At 42.7% G+C, this 17,526-nt stretch overlaps 1 protein-coding gene across 6 annotated transcripts in view; it reads right to left on the reverse strand.

Moving 5' to 3' along the window:
• RAD9A (RAD9 checkpoint clamp component A) overlaps positions 1-17,526 on the reverse strand; it is a 109,216-nt gene that overhangs the window by 3,421 nt on the left and 88,269 nt on the right. For all 6 annotated transcript variants that reach the window (XM_089687566.1, XM_089687569.1, XM_089687568.1 and 3 more), the window contains one exon: positions 879-1,095. In XM_089687566.1, the coding sequence (XP_089543692.1) occupies positions 879-1,095 (217 nt within the window). The remainder of the gene's footprint in view (positions 1-878; positions 1,096-17,526) is intronic.

Here is a 17,526-nt window from a genome sequence, read left to right on the forward strand (position 1 = left end):
GATGAATAAGAGAAGTATGTCTACAAATATACACGAGCCTAGGGTGATCCTAAATCCTCCGTTCTTTAAGCATTTTCAGCAGCCGATTTAGCCCCAGCTCACACCAATATGAAACTGACAAATCACATGACAAGTCACATCGCATGACAAGTAGCACCCTATTGTTCGCAATGAAACCGTGACATCAGAAAGACACTCATTTTGAAAGCAGTTCCTACACTATTTTTGGCGATTTCAGGTGCGACTTGCATAGACATATGTGCATGAAGTCGCACGGATATCTTGCAAGTCACACCTGAAGTCGAACTGACATGCAACTTTAAAAGCTTGTGAGTTTAAGTCACAGAATTTCAATGTCGTATTCAGTGTAAACTCGGGGCTTAATCACTTATGGAGTATGCTGCTTCATCTTTTAATCCTTGCCCATGTTCCTGCTGGTGGCCCCGTTCTCTTGCAGTGTCCTATGGAGTCACCTTTGCATGCAGGGACTACAGCTGTCTCACAGCCCTATCGCATAGGATAGCAAGGCACTCCCCTGCTAATCCCTCCTCCAAACAAACAGACTGACTCAAGACCGCAACGCCCACTTAAATCTTTCCTGCAAAGCTATGAAGTTTAGGGAAGCAGCACTGAAAAAGCAGAAGCCAGGAGCACTGAAAACTGTAAACTGAAGGTGTTTGGGTAGGAATTTTAACAAATAGTTTACCGGGGAATATCCATTTTATTATGTTCAATGTGTTAAGCTAGAAATTCTGAAGGTTTTATACTACTTTAATATTAACAAAGTGTTTTGCAAATAATGGTGTCCAACACACAGAAGTGCATCACCTACAACAAAAGTTCACAACATCGGTCTGTAACACAAAATGCTATTTTACCTTCTTGTTGGGGGGTGTGCCAGGAACCTCCCTTTCTGCCTCATCTTCACATTCTGAATATATGGCTTGCTCTTCTTGGATGGGACTTGGAGGAGGCCGGCTGTTGAAGGTTGGACTAGGTGGAGGGGAGGAAGTTCCTGCCAGGGTAGTTTCCATGGCAATCATATAATCTAGGTCATCACCCAAAAAATCGTCATCGCTCTGTGGCAAGGCCACTCTAAAAAAGATATTGCAAGATGGTCAATTTACATCTACAAATTAGAAGTCATAAACAAAATTATTAGGGTTTTTTTGTTGGCATGTATATGACAGGACCCAGGTATTCTTTACTAGTATGACTACTTGGTTTATGCTGCCACTTACAGGTGAATGGATACTGGCCCAAACAAAAACAAAAAAAAAAAAGCATGCTTCCACACTCAGGCATAACCCCTCTAAGCACAGAACAGCCTCCGTTTCAGCAAGGAATAAGGAACAATACGAGAGAGGAGGGATGCCTGTGCCCTGTGATGTACAGCTATTCCAGTGCAGTCCCATCGCATAACAAGGCAAAATTGCTATTGCTTTGTCTCCATCTACTCAGTTCACACCACTGTGTTGCGGTGGTGTGCAGGCACTGTGCCCTGAAAATATAGTCCACTGGCTTGCACCCCACAGCAGAACTTTATGAGAGGTCTGTTTTAAAAAAAGAAACATTGAAAAGTCACAAAGCACAGAGGCTAAATGGTTAGCACTTCCGCTTGGCAGCACTAGGGTCGTAGGCTCGAATCCCTACCATGGCACTACCTGCCTGGATTATGCATGTTCTCCCTGTGTGGGTTTCCTCCCAAACTTCAAAAAACATGCTGGTAGGGTAATTGGCTCCTGTCTAAATTGGCCCTAGTAGGTGTATGTATGAATGTGAGTTAGGGACCTTAGATTGTACACCCCTTGATGGCAGGAACTGATGTGAATGTTATTTATAAATGTGTGTGTTTATGTATGTATGTATGTATGTATGTAAGTAAAGCGCTGCATAAATTGACGGCGCTATACAAGTACCTGTAATAATAACAAAAGAAACAATTCAATGGGATCAGCGCATCATCACTGTGCTGATCTCATCTGCACCACACATCAGCTCCTGTGCTGGAATGTAGAATGACTACTTGGGATATTCCAAAGCACTGAACTTGACAGGTGGGGTAACACAGCACAACAGCAACAAGCCCTAAACCCAAAGGCAGAACAGAGTAACCCTACTACAGAGCTGCCTGCAGGATGTTCCGCTCAAAACTGGTGTCCACAGGTGGTAAGAACATTTACCTGGTAAAGTGTATAAAAACATGTAAACAAAGTATCAAGTCCTACAAGCTTCAACAGCTGAAGCTTGACGCTGAATCTCCTGGAGAGCACTGACATTGAAAAAGAAGGAAGCTTATCCTTAATGCCATAGCCTGAGAATGAGATTTTGAAACCACCAAGAAACAGTGGATCAGGAAGCAGTTTGTCCCTTACGAGGCCTTTCAAGCAGAATACACAGGGAATATGACAAAGCTGTATATCCACACAGCCACAATGCACCCCCAACATACTACATTCAAGGATCAAACTTGTTAGCCTCACCAGGCAAAAGAAACCATCCAAGTATAATGATACACCTTCCTAGAAGTGGACTTCCTTGCCCTGAGCACGGTATAAAAGATTCAGAAACACCCCTGAAAAGATTCAGGTCTTGGGCCCTAACAGCCAAGTAAGCGGCTTAAGCAGGATTCAGGATCGGTCCAGTCCTTTCAACAACAGATATGGAAGAGCTCATGGCTCATCCGCCAACAAGTTGGCAATTTCTGTGTACCACATTCTTTGAGGCCAAGCAAGAGGTATAAAAATCAATTGCACATCTGCTGTCTGCAACCTGTGCAGCAGGAGAGGCATGAACTTAAAGTGGTTGTAAACCTCAGTCATGAAATCTGAACAAAGCACACATCTGTAAAAGTTTACTGGTCTATCTCCAATGGATGCTTCATTCCTTGGTTATCAGCATGAGTCACTTCTGAGAACTTTTCCCCACACATGAGATAGTTTTGTGACTACTCAGAACACAGCTCTGTGATCTGTGTGGGTGTGTGTGTATGTCCCTTTCCTCCAATCACCTTTCACACAATGTACAAGATCTCCAACTGCGGCTTTCCGCCCCCTCCTCTGTGATACTGACAGATTAGAAAGGATTTCATCACAAATCTGCACTTTTGAATGGATGAAGAGAAGACGGCAGGTAAATCAGTAAAAAAAACTTATGCAGGAGGATTTGTTTCATTTCTGTGCATCTTCGCTGGGTATATGGAGGGTTTACAACCATTTCAAGCACAGGGAATGAATAGATCAGAGAGAACTGATCTGAAAAATTCACAAGGGCATCCACAGCAAACACCTGAAAATCCCTGGTCCGAGAGAGAAATCTGTCCAGCTTGGTATTGAACCCGCATGCCAGAAAATCCATTTGGAGCCTCTCACCTCTGACAAGAGCATCAAAACACCACTGGCTGAAGGGCTCACTCACATAAGTTCAGCTACTGTTGACATGTGGAAATGTGCCTGACAATTTACTATGCCTGGGATATCCACGGCAGAGTGAGCTCTGCTCAGGACACAATCTGTCCACCTTTTAGTGAGCAGCAGGACTCATTGCCTCACCCTGGTGCCACCACAGTGGCATTGTCTGATTTAAATCAAATTAGGAGACCCTGAAGGCACAAATAGACCAATATTGGAGAGCCAAATGAACATAAAGCTCAAAAAAGGTTGATCACCAAGGTTTGCTCCTCCATTGACCATGTTCCCTGAACCAACTGCTTCTCCTGAACATCTCCCCAGCCTGTCATCTGTTGTCAGGATCTGCATATAGCATCCATAAAGAGTTGCAACTCTGTGCAGTGGAAACTGCTATATGGTAAATGCCTGCAAGCAAATATCAATCTGTAATATCACCCATGCCATGTATGAATGCTAATTCACCCTGCATTGCTATATGGTAATTTATACTGCTTTTAAAATCCACCTCTAACTGAAGCGGATTCATAACTATCAATGTTCATATTGGTCATTCTTACTGCTTCAAATATCTTTAACTCTGGTCCATATTACTGTGGTTTTTATTTTGCTTTTAAATGTCTAACCCAAATTTTTGAGCTGATCCTAATCTTTACAACTCTGCCCTCCAGCTCTCGTTGTCTCTTGTAGTCCTCCTTTGGTGTGAGAAGATTGCCCTGCTAGCCATGTGTGTCTGCTAAACAATCCTAATTGATTAGTTAGCAATTCCCCCACCCAACTCAGTATAAATTTAAGCCTTCCTTAAAAGGCAGCACAGCCAGGGGTAGCATTGGCAACTATCATCTTTGGATAAAGTATTGATCGTGGATTAAGTATTACACTTCAGGCTCTGCACTTCAGTGAATGCACAAAGCGAGAAACTGCAACAGACAGCTTCAAATACTAATCAGGCTACAGGTGATGTAAGAGGTGTAGAAAATAGACAGCCCTATAAAATTAAAATCCAAAGCCTAATACCTAATATACAGTCAGGTCCATAAATATTGGTACATCAACACAATTCTAACATTTTTGGCTCTATACACCACCACAATGGATTTGAAATGAAACAAACAAGATGTGCTTTAAATGCAGACTGTCAGCTTTAATTTGAGGGTATTTACATCCAAATCAGGTGAACGGTGTAGGAATTACAACAGTTTGCATATGTGCCTCACACTTGTTAAGGGACCAAAAGTAATGGGACAATTGGCTTCTCAGCTGTTCCATGGTCAGGTGTGTGTTATTCCCTCATTATCCCAATTACAATGAGCAGATAAAAGGTCCAGAGTTCATTTCAAGTGTGCTTTTTGCATTTGGAATCTGTTGCTGTCAACTCTCAAGATGAGATCAAAAGAGCTATCACTATCAGTGAAGCAAGCCATCATTAGGCTGAAAAAACAAAACAAACCCATCAGAGAGATAGCAAAAACATTAGGCATGGCCAAAACAACTGTTTGGAACATACTTAAAAAGAAGGAACGCCCCGGTGAGCTCAGCAACACCAAAAGACCCAGGAGACCATGGAAAACAACTGTGGTGGATGACCGAAGAATTCTTTCCCTGGTGAAGAAAACACCCTTCACAACAGTTGGCCAGATCAAGAACACTCTCCAGGACGTAGGTGTATGTGTGTCAAAGTCAACAATCAAGAGAAGACTTCACCAGAGTGAATACAGAGGGTTCACCACAAGATGTAAACCATTGGTGAGCCTCAAAAACAGGAAGGCCAGATTAGAGTTTGCCAAACAACATCTAAAAAAGCCTTCACAGTTCTGGAACAACATCCTATGGACAGATGAGACCAAGATCAACTTGTACCAGAGTGATGGGAAGAGAAGAGTATGGAGAAGGAAAGGAACTGCTCATGATCCTAAGCATACCACCTCATCAGTGAAGCATGGTGGTGGTAGTGTCATGGCGTGGGCATGTATGGCTGCCAATGGAACTGGTTCTCTTGTATTTATTGATGATGTGACTGCTGACAAAAGCAGCAGGATGAATTCTGAAGTGTTTCGGGCAATATTATCTGCTCATATTCAGCCAAATGCTTCTGAACTCATTGGACGCAGTGCAGTGCAGATGGACAATGACCCAAAGCATACTGCAAAAGCAACCAAGGAGTTTAAGGGAAAGAAGTGAAATGTTATGCAATGGCCAAGTTAATCACCTGACCTGAATCCGACTGAGCATGCATTTCACTTGCTGAAGACAAAACTGAAGGGAAAATGCCCCAAGAACAAGCAGTAGCTGAAGACAGTTGCAGTAGAGGCCTGGCAGAGCATCACCAGGGATGAAACCCAGCGTCTGGTGAGGTCTATGCGTTTCAGATTTCAGGCTGTAATTGACTGCAAAGGATTTGCAACCAAGTATTAAAAAGTGAAAGTTTGATTTATGATTATTATTCTGTCCCATTACTTTTGGTCCCTTAACAAGTGGGAGGCACATATGCAAACTGTTGTAATTCCTACACCGTTCACCTGATTTGGATGTAAATACCCTCAAATTAAAGCTGACAGTCTGCATTTAAAGCACATCTTGTTTGTTTCATTTCAAATCCATTGTGGTGGTGTATAGAGACAAAAATGTTAGAATTGTGTCGATGTCCCAATATTTATGGACCTGACTAACTGTAATCTATCTTTGTCAATAGAAGATATTAGAGATTGCATTTTTATTGTATCATCACAAGAGGCAGAACTACTTCCTCTGATAATAGGAAGACACAGAAGGGGGAATTAAAAGTCTTACACTTTGTTTCCGGCAGGACAGTGATTACAGTGAACATATCCAGTCATATGTAATTAAAGAGTTTTTTGTGTTTATTACAGGTAAGCAGGAGGCTGTTTAATGTGATAAATAGGACAAAATGACTTAACATGTACCCTGTTGGTTAGTAAATGTCGCTGTTACTATTATGCAATCAGACTACTCGCAGCATAAATGTGAATATATATTGCAGCTATGCGATTTGGCGCTGATACATGGAATGTGATTTCTCTATCGTAATACGCTATTGTTATGCAGAATAGTTTACTAGCATATCTGCAGAGGTCTAGATATTCAGTATTGCAATTTAATTTAAGTATTTTCATATGTACATTACTAAACATTTTCATATACATCTGTTTATTAATGCAGAGGACAGTGATTCCAGTGAACATATCCAGTCACATGTAATTGAGAGTTTCTGTGTTTATTACAGCCATTCCTAATAAAGCACTTCTGGTTTCACCCGACCCATCCTTCGTACAGTGGAATTATTTACCGTATGTGCAACAGTGACCTTTTCCCCATCCAGCTCTTTCAGTTCTTATCCAATCTGCTTCATCTCCACTCTGTAACATGCACTCCCTACTCCTCCTACTCACAGTTGTATCCTCTCTCTTCAAACACTCTCTCCTTCACCCATTTTCTCCACCCCAGAACATACATACATACATATATACAGTTGCAAGAAAAAGTATGTGAACCCCTTGGGATTACGTGGAGTTTTGCATGAATTGGGCATAAAATGTGCTCTGAACGTCATCTAAGTCACAACAATAGAAGAACACAGTCTGCTGAACATAATACTACACAAACATTAGATGTTGCCATGGTTTAATTGCACATAACATGTAAACATTCACAGTGCAGGGAGGAAAAAGTATGTGAGGCCCTAGCTTAATGACTTCTCCCAGAGCTAATTGGAGCCAGGAGTGAGCCAACCTTGACTCCAATCAGTGTGATGATATTGGATGTGTTGCTGACAGCTGTCCTGCCCTTAAAAAACACACACCTGTTTTGGGTTTACTGGTTTCAAGAAGCACTGTCTGATGTGAACCATGCCTCGCAGAAAAGAGCTCTCAGAAGACCTACGATCAAGAATTGTTGACTTGCATGGAGCTGGAAAGGGTTACAAAAGTATCTCCAAAAGCCTTGATGTTCATGTGTCCACGGTAAGAAAGACTGTCTACAAATGGAGAAAGTTTAGCACTGTTGCTACTCTCCCTAGGCGTGGTCGTCCTGTAAAAATGACTGCAAGAGCACAGCGCAGAATGCTGCATGAGATAAAGAAGAATCCCAGAGTGTCAGCTAAAGACCTACAGAAATCTCTGGCACATGCTAACATTTTTGTTGACACATCTACAATAAGGAAAACATTAAACAAGAATGGAGTACATGGGAGGACACCACGGAGGAAGCCATTGCTGTCCAAAGAGAACATTGCAGCACGTTTGAAGTTTGCAAAAGAGCACCTGGATGTTCCACAGCACTACTGGCAAAATATACTGTGGACAGATGAAACCAAGATTGAGTTGTTTGGGAAGAACACACAACACTATGTGTGGAGAAAAAAAGGCACAGCATACCAACATCAAAACCTCATCCCCACTGTAAAACATGGTGGAGGGAGCATCATGGTTTGGGGCTGCTTTGCTGCCTCCGGGCCTGGACGGATTGTTGTCATTGATGGGAAAATGAATTCCAGAGTTTATCAAGACATTTTGAAGGAAAACGTATGACCATCTGTCCGCCAACTGAAGCTCCGCAGAGGATGGGTGATGCAACAGGACAATGACCCAAAGCATACAAGTAATTCAACAAAACAATGGCTGCAACAGCACAGAATACGCCTTCTGGAGTGGCCCAGTCAGAGTCCTGACCTCAACCCGATTGATGTGAATCTCTCTCTTAAGGTCATGCCACAGCATTTCAGACATCCCAAGAATATTGCTACACTGAAACTGTTTTGTGAAGAGGAGTGGTCCAAAATTACTCCAGATCGTTGTGCAGGTCTGATCTGCAACTACAGGAAACGTTTGGTTGAGTTTATTGCTGCCAAAGGAGGGTCAACCAGTTATTAAGTCCAAAGGTTCACATACTTTTTCCTCCCTGCACTGTGAATGTTTACATGTTATGTGCAATTATACCATGGCAACATCTAATGTTTGTGTATTATGTTCAGCAGACTGTGTTCTTCTATTGTTGTGACTTAGATGACGTTCAGAGGACATTTTATGCCCAATTCATGCAAAACTCCACGTAATCCCAAGGGGTTCACATACTTTTTCTTGCAACTATATATATATATATATATATATATATATATATATATATATATATATATATATATATATATATATATATATATATATATATCACCCTCACGCCTTCTTCACCTTATTACTGTACTCAACTGCTGCTAATTCTGAACCCACACACTTATAAAAACCGCCAGGACACTGGAACCTGTCCCTCCGTATAAGTCATACTCCAATATTACCTCCCTAAACCGTTCTGCTTCTCCTAACATCAGGAGACATTTCCCCAAATCCCGGGCCGCCATCTTTTTCCTTTGATCAACACCCCCAGCACCCCCCTATCCTCCAACAGCAGCCGCAATCCACACAATCTGGTTACTATTCCTCTTCTTCCTAGAACCAGCCTCCCTTTTCCTGTGCCCTCTGCAATGCCTGCTCTGTTTGTAACAAACTCACCTCTGTCCATGACCTTTTTATCACAAACCCCTTTAAACTTGCTTGCAATTACAGAGACCTGGCTTTATGAATCTGACTTTCCCTCTCCTGCTGCCCTCTCCCATGGTGGTCTCCTCTGGACTCACTCTCCCAGGCCTAGTGGATGGAAAGGAGGTGGAGTAGGAATCCTCCTATCCCCTCAAAGCACTTTTCAGGTCCTCAATTCACCTCCCTCTCTAACCCTATCCTCTTTTGAAGTTCAGTGTATTCATCTGTTCTCTCCAGTTTCTTTAAGAATTGCTGTGATCTATCGGCCTCCTGGACTGGTATCAAGCTTCCTTACTTTCTTCCTTTTGAAATTCCCACTAACATTCTTGGTGACTTCAACATCCCTGTTAATCTTAACACTCCTGCTACCTCTAAACTTCTGAACCTAACCACTTCTTTTGACCTAAAACAATGGACACATGCTTCTACTCACTCCAATGGTAACTGCCTCGACATTTTATTCTCCTACCTATGCACTCTTTCAACCTCACCAACTTTCCTCTTCCTCTCTCTGATCACTCCCTTATTAGCGTCACTCTCTCCTTGGCTTCCTCCTCCTTGTCTTTCAACTACCAAACAGTTACCTGTAGAAACCTTAACCCTTCTCTTCTTTTTTCAGCAACATATTGTCTCTATGACAAAATCTCAGCCATGTCCTGCCCCAACCTGGCCACTTCTGTCTACAATAGTTCACTGTCATCCACCCAGGACACATTGGCTCCCCTCACTACACACAGAATTAGGCCCCGACCGCTACAGCCCTGGCAAACAGACAATACCAGATGCCTCAAAAAATGTAGCCGTGCTCTGGAGTGTTTATGGTGTAAGACTAGGACCCAGCAAGACTTCGACCAATATAAAACTGCCCATCAAAAAGAAAATTCTTGTCTCCACATTGCCAAACAGACCCATTTTATCACTCATTAACACCCTCTCACGTAATCCCCGTCAACTCTTTTCTACCTTTAACTCTCTACTTCGTCCTTTACCTCCACCCACTCACTGCCCAGGAGACTGCGAACCACTTCAAAAATAAGCGATACAATTCGTGACAAGATTTACACTGTACAGATAACTCCCTCACCCTACACTCCTTGTCCACCTGCACAATCTATACTTCTCTTGTTTAACCCAGCTACTGTAGGAGGAGGTTGGTAAAAGGTTTTCTAAAGCCCACCTAACCACCTTCCCCCTGGACCCTGTTCCCTCGCAAATACTACGGTCACCCTCTGGCTCTGTTCTTCATTCTTTAACTCATATCTTCAATCTCTCCCTTTCTACTGGTATCTTCCCCAACTCTCTAAAAACATGTGCTAGTCACCCCCATACTTAAAAAAGCCGCACTGGACCCCACCAATCTTAGCAATCTAAGACCCATCTCCTTACTCCCTTTTGCCTCCCAACTCCTTGAACAACCGGCTAAGCTGCCACCTTATTGAAAATAACCTTCTCGATCCCCTTCAGTCTGGATTTCGCCCACAACATTACACAGAAACTGCTCTCCTAAAACTCACAAACGACTTACTAACCGCTAAAACCAATGGTCACTATTCCGTACTCTTGCTCTTGGACCTCTCCGCTGCCTTTGACAGAGTTGACCACCCCCTCCTCAAATAAACTCTATTTACTGGGTCTCCGTGACTGTACTCTCCATTGAATCTTACCTATCTCACTGCACCTTCAGTGTCACAACTCTACTTCCTCTTCTCCTACTCCTCTTACTGTCGGGGTCCCCCAAGGTTCTGTCCTTTGACCTCTCCTATTCTTGATCTACACTTCTTCCTTGGGTCAGCTGATAGCTTCCCATGGTTTCCAATACCATTTCTATGCTGATGACACACAAATCTATCTCTCTACTCCTCAGCTCACCCCATCAGTTTCCTCACGTATCACCGATTTACTAACAGACAGACTGGATGAACACCACTTCCTAAAACTCAATCTATCCAAAACTTAGCTCATATTTCCTCCCCCACATGCCTCTTCCCCCGATTTCTCGGTCAGAATCAATAGGACCACTATCAACCCATCCCTGTATGCCAGTGTGCAAGGGGTAACCCTGGATTCTGAACCATCCTTTCAGGCCCACATCCAATCCCTGTCCAAATCATGCCGCCTCAACCTCCGCAACATCTCCAGAATACGCCACTTTTTAACTAATGATACCACAAAGCTCCTAATTCACTCCCTGGTTATCTCTCGCCTTGACTACTGCAACTCCCTCCTCATTGGCTTACCTTTACATAGGCTATCTCCCCTCCATTCCATCATGAATACTGCTGCCAGGCTCATCCACCTTACCAACCGTTCAGTGTCTGCTATCCCTCTCTGCCAATCCCTCCACTGGCTTCCACTTGCCCAACGAATAAAATTCAAAATACGAACTTACAAAGCCATCCACAACTATGCCCCAGCTACATCACCAACCTGGTCTACAATACCAACCAAACCGCTCTCTTGGATCCTCCCAAGACCTTCTGCTCTCTAGTTCCTATGTCGCCTCCTCCCATGCACGCCTCCAGGACTTCTCTTGAGCTTCTCCCATCCTATGGAACTCCCTACCCCAATCTGTCCGGCTGTCTCCTAATCTATCCACCTTTAGACAATCCCTGAAAACCTCTCTTTAAAGAAGCCTATCCTGCTTCTACCTAGTAAACCACCATTTATTTCCTCCATCAGCTCATCCCCCACAGCTATTACCTTTTGTTTGTAACGTCTACCCTCATTTTGTAAAGCATTGTATGAACTGTTGGCGCTATATAAATCCTGTATAATAATAATATGGGACCTCATAGAAGACAAGGGTCATATTCCCTGACAAACTCATGCACACACGAAATTAGGATTTTTCCAAAGACCTCAGGAACACCACCCAAGATTGGAGGAAGAGGCTCTTTTCCTGTGAAAGGAACACTTTAGACTCAGATGTCTCTGTCTGGCTTTTAGAACCATGAAAAGCATCCAAATGGAAGCTGTGAAACTTCTCCCCTTCTAGTATGGGAGTGAATATACCCCAAGATAGAAACCTTTCCAATGCAGCAAAAAAAAAAACAAAAAAACAAAAAACAAAAACAAAACTCACCCCTCAGAAGCTCCAAAGAGTTGTTTGTGCGCATAAAGCATCTGAAGGGGAAGGCTTAAGAATTCAAACTTGTAACCTCTTGATATAGCACTGTGAACCTATTCATCTATGTTCCAAGCCCAGACAGCAGCGAAGACTGATAAGTCTCCCGCTGCCCACAAAAGTGACGGCACCTCTTCGATCGGAAGGGGACTTGTCTTCAGACTTTGGGTTCTACTTCTTCTTGTAGAACTGGGTGATAGGCTTTTGCTTGAAGCTTGAGGCTGACAAAAGGACTGTTTTATTTAGCAGTCAAAGGCCCTTGATTTTCACCCATTGGTGTTTCCCTCTTCAAGGGAAACAGCATGCTTTTCCCCATATTTATCCTCTGGATTAAAGGAGAAATTCACCTATGGGAACATGTTACATGTTCCACCCACTTTTAGGGTGGAACATGTTACCAATGTTGAAGCCGCTGCCCACTGCCCCCCTCCCTGTGACAACAGTAAGGGTAGAAATTCTCCGTACTAGCTGTCACTTTCTAAAAACTGCCCACAGAGCCATGTCATTCATTAACAGTGTTCTGTGAATGAACTACAAGTCTCGAAAGCCTTAGCGGCCGTTGGCTTACAGTTCTCAATGCACTACCACGGTATTGTGGAGCCCATAATTGGTATCAGTGGGAGAAATAGTGCCCCCCTCCATCATTGGTGTCAGTGGGGAAAATAGTGCCCCATCATTGGTATCAATGGGAAGAGTAGTGTCCAATTTTTGGTGTCAGTGGCAGGAACTATGCCTCACCGTTGCTGACAGTGGAGGGACTAATGCCCCAAGAGCCGGATAAAAGCAAAGGGTAAAATTCAGCCCCAGGGCTGCAGTTTGGAGACCACTGCTGTATGGTATTTAAAGAACCCAAACAAATGCCTGCCCCCGACCAGCAGCTGCTTTTTTACAGAGAAGTTCAGCAAACCAGTATCTGAACCACAAAATTCTTTAGAAATGGCTGAACATGACATCCAGTCTATAAAGTTGCATACTGGAGTCTTCCAAGGCAGCCACCAAGAATATCAAGGGAACTCTTCCAGGGAACGTTCGATTACAGGATCTTCAGATTTCCTGAAACAGTGCTTTGCCCACAGCTGGCGAACTCAACAGTTAAACTCCTTCTCCAGAGGGTACTGCTGAGCAAACCATTTTTAGAGGCAAAAACACCTTCTCTGGATAAGCCCAACTGGCATACATAACAGCAACTAAATTTGTCAAACCCCTCGGCTTACAGAATTAACCAGAAAAATGGTAACAAATCCAGAACCCATAGCAGAAAATCTTAGAACACCACTACTTTTTTAGTGCTTCCATAGAAGTTCAAATGTAGATCTATAGAGAAACAAAAAAAAAAAAGTCTGAGGATGTTGGGTTACCAATAAAACCAGTCAGCCATCCGTTTCTCCCATTTGATTTAGTGGTGGTGCTCTTCATACTCCTTTATTACGGATGGACATTTACACCTCATATAATGCTTTTACAATCTGAATTCGTAGTAGAATCTGAGTGAGCAGACTGAACCTTTATCTGCTACGGTCACCTGTTCAATGGGCTCTTAACAATTTGGATGACTTCTAAGCCATGCATATAAAGTCTCGGTGGTCCCTGTAGAAGTCTGCATGTGGACACCCGTGTACTGCCAATGACAGGATAAATTCACCTGCAGACTGGATGATGCAGACACATTACAGGTTAAACCCACCTTGAGACTCTCTCCATGTGTTCAAGTGGATAACAACATTATAGCATCTACAGATTGGCTGTGTCACCTCAATATGCTGGTTCCAACTTTTGGATGTGTTACATTCTCAGCAATACAAGGAGTCTTTAATGAGCCCTCCTGGAATGCAACTTGGATGACACAATCATAATGTTTCCATGGAAGTGGATAACTTAGCATATTTCTGATTTGCTATTCTACAGATGCCCTAACCATTTTACTTACAGAGCCATTTAAAGTGGTTGTAAATCTCAGATATGAACATAGCATGCCTCTCCATAGTGTGTACTTGTTTCAATTAAGAGCACCAAGTGACATTTTTGTCTGCTACATCATCCCTCTGCTATCTGCATGAATCCTTTCTGACAAGTTTCCTGACACCAAGAAAAAAAAATGGTGACGGGAGAGACCTCCAGCAGATTGACAATCTCAGCTCTGTTCCTGTGAGCTGTGTGAAGGGGGGGGGGGTGTGTCTCTTTCCTCCAGTCAGCTCTCAGAACTCTCCTCACTGAGCTCTGCACAGTAACTTCAGCTCTCCATTCCTTTTTTTTGAACTCTCAGACAAGCTTTATAAATTTAGCATTTTGAATGGATGTAGAGAAGAGAGGACTGCAGATAGATAGGTACAACTTATGGAGAAGGATTTGTTTAATTTCTGTGTATCATCTGAGGCCAGTCACTTCACTGGGTATATGTAAGGGTTTACAACCAATTTAAGGAACTGATGCTATTTTGAAAGTACCATCCCTATTTCTATATGATCATTATATCTTTGCTATGTATATGCAATGTGTTTGGAATAGGTTTTTTAGTATATTGATCTATATTTTAGGATATATTTTTTTCTTTATAAATGATCATTTTGGCAGTAATCTGGGTTTTAGTAGGTATATTTGCTTTTAACGCATTTGGGGGTCTTTATAATTTTTTTATATATAAACATATGTTAAACATTTGGCTGCATAAGACTCATTTTTTTTCTATAAACATATATTAGAACTTCTGTGGAATCCTTATAAAAAGTAGATATTTTTTACAGTAAGGGGGCAATTGTCAAACATCACTTTCTGCAAATGAACAGGAAAATATTTGGGATTTTTTTAGCGACTGGCAGGACCCAAACCTTTTGGACTGTCAGAGAAGCAGATTCTGGAAACTAAAGCTTTAAAATGTGTTCTGGCTGCATCCACCAAAAGACAAACTGCGGTCCATGCCCGAGCCAAGCCAGAATGCCGAGCTTCTTTCCGATAGAACTCAATCTGGCTTCTCATTATTCTTGTCCAAAGGATGAACCCCCAACAGTTCATCCTCCCACAACAGGGGAGAAAGGGAAGAAAAGTGCTCATGTTTGCATACCAGGTCTTCCAACCGAGTGAGAAACAGAGCTGATCAAGCAAGCCTGAGATGGCTGCTGAAAATTCCTCACTAGACACAAAAGAAATGTACCCCTGAAAAAGCGGGGAAAAAAAAAACAACAAAAAAAAAACAAAAAGGGGTTTGAAGGGATTTGGGAGCTCACTCCTTTGTCCTTTACCCTCACCTCTCTGCCTATGTTCTGCCATGGCTTGCTCAGACACACCAGACCTCACCCCACAAGGGGCACTCACCACCTCAAGTTGAAGAAGCCCAATCATCACCCATCATGATGAGCATGCCCCAAAAAAGGGCTTTCAGAAATATGATTCGCCTTGTGAGATCACTGCACTGGACATGTACAGGAACCCGCCAGCATTAGTATTGGATAAAAAAGGTTCCATGGTTAGTGCTGGCCGCAGGACCCAGTACCGACCCTGCAACCTGTCCATATTCTGCACTGGAGTCTGGGAGTGTGCATACCCTATCAAAGCTATGCTGTAATATACTACTGGTAAAGTTACCATTACAGAAATCAAAGGAAAAAAATTGGCTTAGGCTCAAAGCCAATTGAACACCATGGGAAAAATGTCTAAATCTTGTGTGAAAATGTATAAGAGACCTGGCTTCTACCTAAACTGACCTTGCACCAAAAAGACAATTCCTGGCTGCTTAGGCATGGGGAATAGAAAGTCCTAGGACAATAAGGGAGGATATCCCAGCTTAACCAAGAAACAAAGGCACAAACGTTTAACTCACCAGTAGTGAGTTTAAAAAACATACTTAACCTGTATATTCACATAGGAAGCACAGAAGGTAGAAAATAGGAGACAGGTAAAACTGTCCAGTGCAAAAATGAGGAAAATTTTTCCACAACAAGGCATACAACTTGATAACTATGTAAAACATGAAGCATTCAAAGACAGGATCAGAAACTGCTGCAACTCTAGTCCTTGTACTCATCCAGGAATCCCCAGATACACTGGTCTGACCTGAATAGGTAGACCAGTTTATCTGGGGATTCCTGGATGAGCACAAGGACTAGAGATGACTAACTGCACCACAAAATACAGTTTTGAAAGACAGGGTCAGATAAACTACATCTCTTTTCCTGGTATTCATCCAGGAATTCCTAGATTCTCTTTCCTGTCCAAAGTAATTGAGTCTTGAGCCAACAGGAACAAAGAGACTTACTGTCACTGTAGCTATCTCCAGCATGCTACATTGGATGCCAAAGTAACTACACATACTCATGACATGCCACAGCCCTGGTCCCTACATACAAGGATTTCCCAAACAATACAGGGCTGATCTTAAAATGCAAGTCCTGTGTGTGTTGCTATGAGTATTTTTGTGATTTTTATAGCATAAACATGGAATAAAAATGTTTACATTTTTAGAAGCAGCACTTCCTCTATTAATATGCTAATTAACTTGTTGGACTGGTTCATGGAGGCTAGTAAACAGAAGGTGATGATGGCAGAAAGTAAGGAGGAGGCAAAAAAAAAAAAAAAGGTAATGAACAAAGCCATGTGCTGAGCAAAACGGAAGCACTATTTGGAGGACTCTGGGAAACAAAGTAGTCTTGAAGAGGTCCTAGATAGAAGACAACTCCATATCACCAGCAAGAGCAAAGAAGGAAAGGGGGACTCCAAACACCAAAAAAATCTGTGCAAATAGGGTACTTCACCTGGGGATGACACTAAATCTACACTATAACTCAAGTTAAACAACTTTGTACAAGTCTAAGGCAGGGCTCAAAATTTCTACGCATGAGCTACTAGCCAGGCCTTAAGAGTTACTCGCCACCAGTTACCCAACCCCTACCCTGCCCAGCCCCTAAACAGACCTAAAATGACACTGTTAAATGTTCCTCGCATTATCAGGGTTCTTAGAATCCCCTCACATTACATCAGGGTCCCCAGAGAGCCCCTGCATTACATCAGGGTTCTCAAAGTCCCCCTAAACACTCCATCATACTTCAACCATACATGGCATACAACCATAACCCCCCATAATCTCTCACTCACCAAATCATAACTTTACAAAGCATACCTACCTTCTATCCAACCCAGGAGTACCTCAAATGTCCTATACTCTACCACCCATAATAACCACATAATCCTGAACCTGTCCAAACCACCCATATATGTATGCGTACACCCACACATACATACACACACACCTATAAAAAGTTGCAGTACATTACCTTCCCTCACACAACCAGGTTCTGCACTCTATGGGGAGGCAGAGAGCACAGCTTTCACTTTGCTTAGCGTATTCAGCAGTCTGACTGAGCTCCCAGTGCTGTTGTACAGTGAAGTTTCAGACCAAGAGCTTCGGATCATCTCACAGCCTCTCTCTACCATGATGCCATGACACCCCTGAATG

This window comes from Staurois parvus, unplaced genomic scaffold (genome assembly GCF_062004578.1).
Source record: "Staurois parvus isolate SC_StPar_1 unplaced genomic scaffold, SC_StPar_1.0 ptg000430l, whole genome shotgun sequence".
Taxonomy (NCBI): domain Eukaryota; kingdom Metazoa; phylum Chordata; class Amphibia; order Anura; family Ranidae; genus Staurois; species Staurois parvus.